Genomic DNA, 12,805 nt, shown 5'->3' with positions numbered 1-12,805 from the left:
CTCTAATCCTCTTTTCTTTTTCCCTAGTTTGATGAAGCTAACTTGTTTGCTATTTTTTGTATTCTTGATTTTAGCTGAGTTGTTTAGATTCATATGTACGTCATGCCATTCATATGTGGACTTAACTTTTATTTGTCATCATGCTATTATTCATCTATCCAAGCTTATTTAACTAACACAGGCTAATTTCGATCACGTGTATGCAAAAACTTCTTTATGCACAAGGTTGTTCGCATACGTACAAATGAATTTTCCTAAAACAAATAGACGAAAACCCCCACCCCCAGGGTGAATCTATGCCATTCTACTAATCCTAACCAAACAGGATAACACATGGCAGAGATATTGGTGGTTCAGTCTATCCCACGATCATGATCTGATTGGTGGATTGACGTAATATTTGACTTCGGACGAAATTCGATCACCCTATAATCGATCAGGAAATGGATAATACTGTTCATGAACAATATGGCAAATTGTTTCGACTGTTTGATTTTCTTGCTTTGACAGAGTAAAACTTATGAATATTAATAGAATTACTATACAAATAAAAAAGGCACAACTTCTACATATCGATAATTAGACTTTTTGGGATTTGATGATTCAAGCTTAAATCACAAATTTCCTATGGCGAAGGAAAAATGTAAGTACACAGAAAAATTTCCATCATATTTGTATAATAACCTTTTATGAAGTAAACGATTTTAAGTGGGATCATACTAACTAGAAATACTAACGACTTAGGTTTAAAGGGAATTAGGGATCTGGTTCAATTCAACAACACTAGTGTCTTGATTAGATATCATGTCTTCCGACGTCTAAAACGTAATGCAGGACTTTACTAAATGTAGTAGCAGGTTATGATAGAGGTTGATAACAGATTCATAGGTAGTCTGAATTTATGTCATTGTTGAAAGAATAATAATAGATGCTTATAGTGAACTGGTAGTCGATTACGACCTCTGATCTGTTTTTTACGAAGATCCTCGCTCCACTAAGCGTTATAACTTGGAATGCAGGCAGATATTCCTGTTTTCTGCATACCGTAACTCTGTTCGTAATTTTATCTTATATGTAAACCTCAGTATCTTATAAAAGAGGTTTATTTATATGTTAGTATCTGGTCTATAAATTGTAAAAGGAAGGATTAGTTTACAAAGTTCCAATTGACGCTGTTCGATTTCAGACTTTATTTTGCCTAATCAGGGTGTCAGAGGCAGTGTTCCATTCACTTCATGTATTATTGTTTGGGACACTTCCATAAACCTGATTCAGTCAGTCAGCTAGAACGTAGGACCAGGCACATCGGTCCAAGTTGCCATACCTCATTAGCACAGCAAGATGAACACCGGATTCATAAAGTAGTTAATTCACTGGTGATAATATCTAAAAGAAAGATTGCATATAAGGATATAGTACAGGAAGAAAGAATTAGTTGGTAAATGAAAACATTTCTGGCATTGAATAAATCTCTATACATTTAAAGAAGAGTGTTTTACACTCATATATTTTTTATGAAGATTTTCTATCAGTTGAAAGTGATTTCCATCATATAATACCATCCGGAAGGTTTTGAAATTGTGAACTGTTGAATGCCGACTCAATGGTCTGGTAGTATTATATTCATCATAAGACTTAAATATACTTTAAGCGATCTCCTGTTGGGACCCAGGTATACACCACTGAAGGATATCAGTGTGAGTCAGTATAACTATTCAATACTCATTGGTTATTAACTTCCTTAAAACTGGTGCCAGTACCTAGTGAAGAACGACTTCATATTTCTTCATAACAATTAATTTAAACTTGATTAGTAGCGAAATCTGTTAGCTTGGACTGTTACGCTAGAGGTAATGGACTTCACTTATGCCGAATAACACTTGGATGTCAGTTGAGTTAGCAGTTTCTCTTCTTTAGATTTTGATTCGTTTTACTAAATAGGTTTGAATAATTTTATCAGATATTTTATTTTGTTTCTGGACTAATAAATGTAAATCATCCTATCACTTTTCAATGATAGTTATCATTTGATTACAAGTGACAAACCATTTGTTATCTGCTCATGTTGTGTTGTCTTAACGCAAGGTAATTTAATGAGAAGGGAGTAACAGTCATATTTTTATGCTGCACAATCTGTACTGGTTATTGTACCAGTCTATTTGATTATATCTTACTAATTACAGTAAAGTATACACATTAAAACATTGATTAAAAGTTGGTGGCATAGTGTCAGTCTGTTTTTTCTTATGATTATCGATTATAACTGTTTTTTGATATATCCTGATAAGGTGTTCGAACTTACTATCTCAGTCAGAATTTCCACTTCAAATGATAGATTTTCTTGCTTTTCTTTAAAAGGAGTTGGAAATAACTCTAACTTTTAATGAGGAAATAATAGTTTTCACAGTTTGCTTCATATTATTAATGCTAAAGATAGTTAGTTGTTCTTCTGAACTTGTCTACCAGCTACGTTTTCGTCTTTCTAAACTACAATAATATTTTAAACAGTCGAATAGATGTCATTATGGAATGTATTTGTTTTTACTAGATTATTAATGGCAGTGAAGTGAAACCTTTGACATCATCTTCTCTACTAGTTGTTAGCCATAAAAAAAAGTATGTAATTTCAGAGATGAACTCTGATTTTCTAAAGAACTAAGCTCTATTTTTAATTGAGATTTCAGCTTTCAGAGCTCAATGGTGAGGTAAAATGGAGATCATTTAGTTTTGAGAACTCCTTCTCTTATGAGACTTATTATAATTTATTCAGCATTTAGATTTTCTTGTGTTCTTTACAATTAAAACAAGATTCCTTTCTTTATCCAATGCTTTTCCACTTAATACAGATGTTATAGAGGGTAGTGATAGACGTTTAATGTTTGTATGCTTATTTTTATTTCGTCAGTTTCTACTTTTGACATTGAAATGCTACATCTTTATTCACCAGATTTTTATTGAAATTATTTCATTTTCAAAAGTGTGATTGTACTTAGTTTAAAAAATTACTGAATATTAGATTCTGTTTAGTGGAATTTGAACACTTCATAAACTACTAATCTTGATACAAATCGTGTACTCACTAATTGTTAGCCTCAATATGAATGTGAAAGTCTAGGGTCTCGTCGCATACGTAGTTACAGATGGTTATTACGGAGAAGTCCCCAGTTAGAACGGAAAAGCTGTTAACTGCTCTTCCATTTTCATAGGTTCTTGAGTTTATATCACTCCTTATTATAAACTGATTTCGAATTTGATAACTTCGACATTTCAGTTATGCTACTAGATAATTACTAGTAACTTAAGTTCATAAATCATCAAAATAAAAAAATCTCGTGGAAGAAATGAATTAAAGTTTTATAAAATGCTTCTTTCTTAGAGACTGTTACAAGTCGATGAGCAATAGTTTTAAGGGTTGTAATCAGAGCATTAAATAGTATGATTTCTTTTCGTTTGTATACAACATTCACTGAATTTTGTCTGGCGTAACCAAGCGTACAAAATGCGTACGTTTTCGAGGCCCATGCTATCAGGCATTTCATCCTACGAGTAAGAGTGCCACAAAACGTAGGTTTTGAGGCTCTTAGCGATGTTTTCGATTGCATAACATCAAACTACTACAACTGACACCCTTGTGGATAAGTAAGTTTTCGTAACAAAACTAGCACTTGTATGACAATGTGACATCAGTAAATACTAAATGTTTCTGTTTCAAATACAATCTTTCCTCTGTTAATGTTAATGATATTTCAAGTGACTTAAAATCAGAGTCTTTTAATTCAGAGTTGAGTACAATTTGTTTAGATTTTTAGATTGTGAATATTACCTTAGTAGTGATTATTGAACAAAGATAAATAGGAAGTAGTTATTTCTCGCTTGCTAAAGTCATCATTTAACTTCTAATTTCAATATATTTCTTGTATTGTTATGCTCACCCCGATCTGTAAGATGCAAATTATACTTGCTAACGTAAGCAGATTCATGAATGTGTTTTAAGCTTTATGCTCTTAAGTAAAAACCTTTTTACTTCTAAAAGAACTCTCGTCTTCCGACTAGATTTTCTATGTTTGATATTAGTTTTGTTCTGAAAGACAGTTATTTGTACAGCAAAGACTAGATGGGTGAATAACTTGACTATCAATCATTTGACTGTAAGCTTAATCACCACTTTACATTGTTCAGTTTTAGCTGCCTTATGTTAATCACACCTAAAGTGTGTAAGCAAACCAGTCTATGATTATTTAATAATTGTAAAAGTGTAATCGTAGCTAAATGCTTATAGCTTTCGATAATTCAGTCACTGATCGGCAGCTTCTAAATGAATTCCATCTACGTTTTGATGGTTTGAAGGGTAAATTCATTAACCCTTACGTAAGGTATGCAGGAAAATACTGAAAACAAGAATTCATATTTAAATATGGAGTGGTTTAACTATTATTAAGAATAAGAATAATTATTATTATCATTAAAACTAATTACTATATACTGCATGTATGCACTAAGATTGATCTTGGTTAAAATGATATGCTTGAAGTGTTGATACCATTATTGTCATTATTATCATAATGAAGTGATGCGTTTCGTAAAAAGTGTTTATTATTTTTCTGTTAATCGTTGGCTGTTTTAAACATCTAACTGTGAAATCACCTAATGTAATCATAAGTTAATAATAATCTTTACGAATGATAATGATAATGTTGGCCGATTTTTTGTGGAATAAAAATACTGTTTATTAATGTACATGTTAGACTTTATGTTTAATAAGAAAAGCTTAATTTCTGAATGTGGAATTATACATTACTGTTCAAAATGAAAAAAAGAAACTGTACTTTGTGCTTAGGAGATAATGAGTTTAACAAAAATTATACATATACAGACTAGGGCAAGTATACTTCTCAAAATTAACAATTTAATTGTCAGTAATGCTCAAGATCTTATTATTCAATGTATTTACATTCTTATCACTAATTTAAGCACAGTAATGTTCATTAGAATAATTGAGATATGATACGGTATGTGTTAATAGCATTGTATGTAGAGGAAAAATACGATACACTATTTTGTTTTGAAGGTGATAAAATGCCCTGGAAGACCGATTCTAGATCAAAGGTTGTGTTAAAATGGACATATCTAGCCGCTAAACGGGTCTCGCTTTATCTGACAAATTGATGGCTGAGACATTGGAAAGTAATCAGATAATCATCTAACGTAACCTTCAGTTGTGTTTACCAGTTTACATGTACATCCCAAAGGCCATACTTTGGAAGAACTGAAAAGTAAGTCAATGTTTGTATCTCCAAAAACATTATTCAGAAGTTGGGACTAAGAGGTAAATATGTTTTCACAACTGCGATCACCCGACATCTACTTGATAATGGAGATGACATTGACATCTAAAAATTATTCAAAATTACTAATAAGCAACCCACATCGGACTTGTTTGTTTTAACTGGGGACATTGGTATCAAAAGACCAAAACTAGATATCTGTGCTTTAAAGGATTCTGTTATCGATCTTAAAACATTCTGATGAATTCAGCTTCCAACATTTGGTTGAGTAAAGTTGCATTTTGTGTTCTCAACCATAAGCTCATTTTCCTAGACTTTTTTTGGGTTCCACCTAACCATTATATATTTTAATCCTATAATCAATCTATTTTATTGTTATTCCATAAACTTTAGCATTTAAATTCTTTCGATAACTTATCCACATTCGGTTTTTGAAAAAAATTTCCAGAATATTCACATTATTTGATACATAAATATTCTTAGAATGGGGGTTTGTGGAGATCGCTGTAATTTTTAGTGGTCGAATTCATGAGTCTATCTATGCTAGACCACCATCAAAAACCTGAAAGCAGTGGTATTGAGTTCGAGTCCCGCATACGGTATTGTGGGTGCGCACTGCTGAGGTGTCCCATACTAGGACGAAACGGCCGTCCAGTGCTTTCAGGTCTTCAATGGTGGTCTAGCATAAATCGACGCAATAATTCAACTATTAAAAATATAAATATTCAGCCATATAAAAATCTCTTATTTCATATTTACTACTATGTTTTTACTAAACTTTGGTGATAAGAAATTTTCTGTTATTATGATATAAGGTAGGTACACCGCTTCCTTCTTAAATAATATTATTGTCTCTAGGTTGTTTTTTCGTTATTCAAGTTTTCCAATCGGGAAAATCGTATGAAAATCTATTTATTGTTATTAGTGATACAAAAACTAATAAAAATGTTTGGAGCGGTAAAAGTGGTTACTAGACTAGTATGTGAATTATTATATTCATCTGCCATCTCAATGAGCTATGAGCCAAATGTTCTTATGGAACATTAATAAAATAAATACATCTATCCTTGAAGCCGGGAATATATAACTATGACTACGATCATATACCTAATTGTGCATCAATTGTTTTCGAAAAATAATGCTTTGGTAATTTTTTTCTAGTCATAGCAGAATTATTTAAAACACAAGGCGGTCATGTTATCTGAGTCACAGTTAAACTTAACATGCACAGTTCACAATACATTCTATTCTCGTAAACTATCTGCCGACTTGTAGAGTATTTGTTTTGAATTTTTCACGAAACTAAATTAGTTTCAATAGACACTTTGATAGCACACTAAATAAATAATGGCATATAATTCATCTTTGATAAAGGATTCAGATAATGCAACTGATAATTAATTTAGTAATTTGTCACTAACTATATTTGGTCACCGTTAGGAAGAAGCGAATAAGATTCTGTCAATAACAGTTAACGAATGAAGTGAATATCAGACCTAATATTAGGTGCATAGCGTTTGAACGCCATAGTATACACTTGTTATTGAGATTAGATGGTGGTTGGAGGTAGTTGACTACCTCCAACCACCATCTAATCTCAATACATAGTGCCCGCAGTGTCGAGTCACCTAGACTGGTGGCCACATTGCAACATGATCGATAGCATTCTATCTGCACTAATAGGGACTAGACAAGCATGAGATTGATCACCACCCAGTGATCAATCAATTGTGATACACTTGTTATTTCCTGAAGGTAAACGCTAGTTTAACACACAGACAGACCCAAAGAAGGAAGTAGTAGGAGGAATATTAATGATCAAGATAGCCAAACACCTAATGTCATCTCCTACAAAGTTTTATTTGCTTTGATAATGGATGGATGTTTAGCCAATAGATTTCAATTCCCTTTTAACATATCTGTTTACCTTATGGATACATTTTGTATCCGAACTCTATCGATATATTGTGTAGTTTTAACCAACTGCCTTTATTGAAAGCACGAATGCACCGTTTATTTGCCACTTAACACGTTACACCATAAATCCAGTTAACGATTTTTACGAATAGTAATTCGAGACTTTTTATAATAATTTGGGGGCTGCGTATAATGTTGTGTCCAGAGTTACATGAGTTTCCAGAATACTATTTCTGAGGCTTAGAATTACTGCATATTGAGAACCGATTTCCACTTGCTAGGTTAGAGTTCCTTAATTGATCTCATCACAAATCTGAGTTTCGCAGAGATAAAGTGAAAATGAAACCTTAAAACAGACAAAAAGATACAGTGTTAATATATCAAACTTTTAAACCATTCAGATATCTTTGGAGGTGAAAATCGATCTCTGAATATGCTAATAAACCTCGCTCAATAAATAACACTTCTTTAGGCACATTTATGCTATTTTTTCATCGTGCATAGCGATAACTTATTACTTGAGAGTTGAGTTCCTCACTATTTAGGATTTCTTTCTAGCAATTTCTCTTCCGTACGAAGATTATTTGAAGTTCGGTAATAATCATTATTTGTACTATTCTGCCCATCATCACACCAATATTTATCTACATTAAGACAATAGCAAAAATTCCATTAGCTCCTTTTAAGCACCTCAGGCAGAGTGAGAGCATACAACCACCTCTCTCCATTGTTCCATTCGAGAAGTGGGGTTAGGGAGGGTTGCCCAATCTCACCATTCCTCTTCAACTTTGCCATCGATGACATTCTGGAAACAGCTTTGATGGATGTAAGTAATGGCAGTGTGTATCTGTTGCCTGGAGAAAGACTTCTCGACCTTGGGTATGCGGATGATATTGTCTTACTGTGCGACAATGCCCAAGCCATGCAATCCGCACTTAATCAGTGTCCGTAAGTATGGTATGTGCTTTGCACCTTCGAAGTACAAAGTACTTCTACAAGACTGGCAGGATCCTAATCCTGTACTCACCCTGGATGATGAGCAGATAGAAGTAGTCGAGAAGTCCGTGTATCTAGGTAGCTGCATAAGTGCTGGTGGTGGCGTGAGTGATGAGGTCAATGCACGTATAGTGAAAGCCAGAGCGGTTTATGCCAATCTGGGCCATCTTTGGCGCCTTCGTGATGTCAGTCTGGCCGTAAAAGGTCGGATCTACAACGCGTCGGTGAGAGCGGTTTTGCTCTATACTTGTGAAACCTGGCCTCTTTGAGTTGAGGATGTTAGACGACTCTCTGTGTTCGATCATCGTTGTCTCCGAAGGATTGCTGACATCTAGTGGCAACACCATGTTAGTAATGCAGAGGTTCTGCATCGTGTGTTCGGGCACAGAGATAATAATGCAATTGGTGTCACCATCTTGAAACAACGACTTCAGTGGCTTGGACATGTTCTACGAATGTTGTCCCGGAGAATTCCACGTCGTGCATTATTTGCCGACTCTGGGACTGGTTGGAAAAAGCGGAGAGGTGGTCAGTGTATGACATGGTGTCGTGGTATGAAAGAAAGTTGCAAAGGGCTGACTTGTGTTGGTCCTTCACGACTCCCTAGCTGGGATCAGAGAGATGGTACAACACAGTGGCTAGAGACGTTATCAGATATGGCTCAGAATAGAAGCCAGTGGCGATCCTGCTGTAACCTTCTTTTACTTTCTTCATAAAAAGTGGTTGTATCTTCCCTAACTGAAAGGATTGTTTCTGGTTGTACCTTTCCGTTTCCCTCATTATTATTATTATTATTATTATTATTATTATTATTATTATTACACTGCCTTACACTAATCTGTTCGTTATTGTTCTTTTTTTATACGCTCCTTACCTTTTTTTTCTTTTTTCTCTTCGAATTCTGATTGTTTTGTTTGGCTCATATATATTTAGTGCCCTCTTGTACCAATATTTATGTGTTCAAATAAATAAATAATGAATAAGCATAAGGATTTTCGTGTATTTTTGAAAAATTGGTTTGGTCGGTTTGCTTTGAGTTCTTGAAATAAAGAATTAACGCAAAAAAACTCTGCAACAAATTTTTCAGTCGAAAGAAAAAATTAAATCATTTTATGGAATTTCAGTAACTTTATGTATGAATGACAAGTAAGGAAACATTCTTCGAAAAAACTTCATTTTGTATTTATACGATTGTTCTCATGAGTATGTCTGTCGTCTTCAATTGATAAGAAATATGTACACTATGAAGTTTCATTTCCATCCAAGATGCACATTTTCAAATATAGTTTTCATTTCCTTTTTTTTTTACCAACTATTGTAGTCCTTAATGCCAACAACGGATAAGATTCAAGCTCTTACATATAACTATTTGGACTAAGTATCTTAGTGGAGAACTTGTTGAGATTTGGAATGATAGGTACTGAGTTCTAGTCTCTGTGTGAATATAAACATTGAATATATTCACATCCACTTGACAAGTTATAAATAAGGAATATGCATAATGGGTTCTAGTGCTTTACATAATCAAATCATCCTGGATACTTCTTAAAGTTTGAACAATATATCTAATTTTAATTTTATCTAGTAATTAGCTACATTCAGTTAAATTTACATTTATCCGAAACTACCATTTACAAAAGTCAGATTAAATTGAATATCAACTTCGTGTTTATTTTGCAAAATTCTAGTAGCTATTCTCAGTCAACTTCAACTGCCGCCTCTCTTCGTTTTTGATCACTTCCAGAATAAAACAATTTAGCTATGTAACACTGCTTGTTTTTTTTTCCAATAAGGTTCCATTTAACTCCAATTAAAATTATCAGAACTCAGCTCACTTCAACACAATTTCTCTGAATATATGTGAATAAGCACAATACAGTCATAAGTGTAAAATTCTGAGGCGTTTTACATTGAAGTAAATCACCTGTTCAGTTCAGCTTCGTCTTCAACAATACTCCAACTAAGATCATTCTGTGACAAGTACAATTTACAAAAATTAAATGAATCTTCGAAAGAACCCTTTTAAATAATAACCAGTTAATAAAGTTTATTATTTCTGAAATTATTTCTGATAATTTCAGATGTACATAATCTAGAACAATTTATTTTATTTGTTTTTCAGATTTATTGATTCATTAATCGGTTATTCAAGCGAAAAGTTGATTTTGTTTTAAAAGCTGTTCACTCTAATCCCTATACACCCGCACATAAATAATATATACATTCATATATGTAGGATACTTGGATACACACATGATATTTTATACAACTTCAATCATTTTCATTCAATTATCTTGTATTTATTCACAAACTTATGAATCTACTCAGCTGATAATAGGTAAGCGATCATGGTTATTATTATTGTTATTATTGTTTACGTTTTGTTTTGAACAATATATTATTGTTTATTTTCTGTGTTTCAAAGGTTTAATGAATGTTTACAGATTTATTTGTCATAATTCAATGAATACTTTAACATGATAACATAACTGTTCATTTTTCTTGTGACAGTTGAAATGAAATTAAGATTAAATGTACATTGATAGCTCTGTGATGGGAATAATGCCCTCGGCACTCAAAATTATTCTTGATAACTAGTCGGTTAACTATGAAATGTCGTGTCTATTGTAAAGAATACACTCAGCATTGATGGAATTAAGACTGCAGCTAACAGAAATATAGTATGCACATTGTTCTGGTTTAATTGGTTATTTCAAAAATTCCATAAATTTGTTGCTTAATATCACTGAAATGCAACTTGAAAAAGGGATGGTAATAAGGTGTTCAATATATGTTGCTTCATTTAAGTTCCAGTATATTATTTATTAACCTATATAGAAGTTATATGTATGGAACTATTTCAATATTGATGTAGTATAGCGTGCTTGTGGAGGTGTAGGGTGAGAAATGTTTAAGTCGAAATTGTAGAGTTATAGGTAGATAGGGTGGATAACTAAATATGGTTTCAGATTTAAGTCGGCTAACAAGGTTAAGGCATAAAGTTCTCTTATGAGTATGACTGTTTCTCTTTTTTGTCTTAGATAACCTATGTAAGTTGAAAAAAATATCAAGATGACCAGTCTAAAGCACAGTATAGTATCAATAAACTATGCAATATCGTTGGCCGCTTGTAAGCTACTAACTACTCTCTAACATCGAAACTAACAGTTAGATACTCTAGATTGATCATTTCATTTAAATCAGTTAAAAAGTGCCATCAGTAATCTTTTTCAGTTACACCTAAGAGACGACATGACTCCTTTCTGGAAATTTTCTTCTGTTTGATATCTGAAATTATAGATTAAAGTTTAGTCACATACTGAATTCGTAAATTTCCAAATATATTGTAGCTTTTATACGCACTGTATGTTAATCAGTATACATTTATGTGAGTTATGATCAAGCGATAATTATTAACAAAACAAACAAACAAACTCATTTAAAGCCTCCAAATAAACAGATATAAGATGACAAATAATTTACAAAAACGATTAAACTATATTATAAAGTCAATTTCCAACGACTCTATAAGTGACCATGGTGTTTATTAAGTTATCTTTTTATAGTCAATGGATAAACAATATGTACATATAAAAATATCTCATGAGAATAATGACAAAGTTTAAATGGTTACAAAGGTTTTACAAAGACTATGATCTATTATCAGTTTCCCAATCTTAATATTCGTGGAATTGGTCTACAGATACTCATTCAATTAGATGGGAATAATTTTCTTTCTGGGTTATTTACAAGGTCATAGAAAGTTTTATTTACGATTTATTTTATTTTTCATAATTGTTATGAACAATTTCGTTTAAAATTTAATAAACTGCATGTATTAGACAACGATATAGAACATAGGATACAGACAATGACCTGTTTTAGTATTTGGTAGACCATCTAAAGATTTATTAGGTTGTGGATCATTCAAATGATCTAATTGAGAATTTGACTTAAAATATAAATTTAACACAAAAACTTATTTCGATAATGTAATAAGAAGACGAAGATTATCGGAACTATGTGATATATTAGCGCAATATATTTCGAACAATCTGATCACAAATATACTTGTTAAGAACATTTATATATAAAAAAATAAAAGGTCAACTAGACTCGAAATGGGGCAAGAGGAGACAAGGATAATAATAAGAGTAATAATAATAATGTGAACATAATTTGAAACCTAATCACTCTGGATATTAAGTCAATATTACCAGGGTAGGTTTAAGGTGAGAAAAAACTGTTTTTGAATACACAAAAACTTATATCATGCCAATAAAATAACACACTTAAATGTTAAATACATAACACAAAGTGTTTTTAGAGAACATTTAGGTAGGAGTTTTGGTCAGTTATTCATCACCTAATGTAATCAGAGCCTAGTCATTATGTTTAACTCTTATGCCGTATCGAAAATCAATCGTAACAAACGGCTGATGGAAAATAAAAAGCGTGGGTGTTGGTGGATTACCGGTAAAATGAAAAAACAAAATACCAGCAATCTTACTAATCATTGTTTTTCTTTGATATATTTTGTAGATGTCCATTTTAAGTCATCTAAATACACTAGATATCTTTAGCCTCTATTTAGAGATGGCCTCAAC

The 12,805-nt window shown here is 32.4% G+C and overlaps 1 protein-coding gene across 1 annotated transcript in view; it reads left to right on the top strand.

Annotated features, from left to right (window-relative positions):
• The first annotated feature begins 445 nt into the window (after nucleotides 1-445).
• Nucleotides 446-12,805, top strand: part of GRIK1_3 (Glutamate receptor ionotropic, kainate 1) — a 44,370-nt gene continuing 32,010 nt past the window's right edge. The window contains exons 1-2 of the mRNA XM_051211480.1: nucleotides 446-643; nucleotides 10,321-10,536. Coding sequence (XP_051071544.1) covers nucleotides 10,452-10,536 — 85 coding nt within the window. The 5' untranslated portion in view covers nucleotides 446-643; nucleotides 10,321-10,451. The remainder of the gene's footprint in view (nucleotides 644-10,320; nucleotides 10,537-12,805) is intronic.

The sequence above is a fragment of the Schistosoma haematobium genome, chromosome ZW, assembly GCF_000699445.3.
Source record: "Schistosoma haematobium chromosome ZW, whole genome shotgun sequence".
In the NCBI taxonomy this organism is placed as follows: Eukaryota; Metazoa; Platyhelminthes; class Trematoda; order Strigeidida; family Schistosomatidae; genus Schistosoma; species Schistosoma haematobium.
The sequence above is the reverse complement of the archived record's forward strand: the minus strand, read 5'-3'. Positions and strand labels throughout refer to the sequence as shown.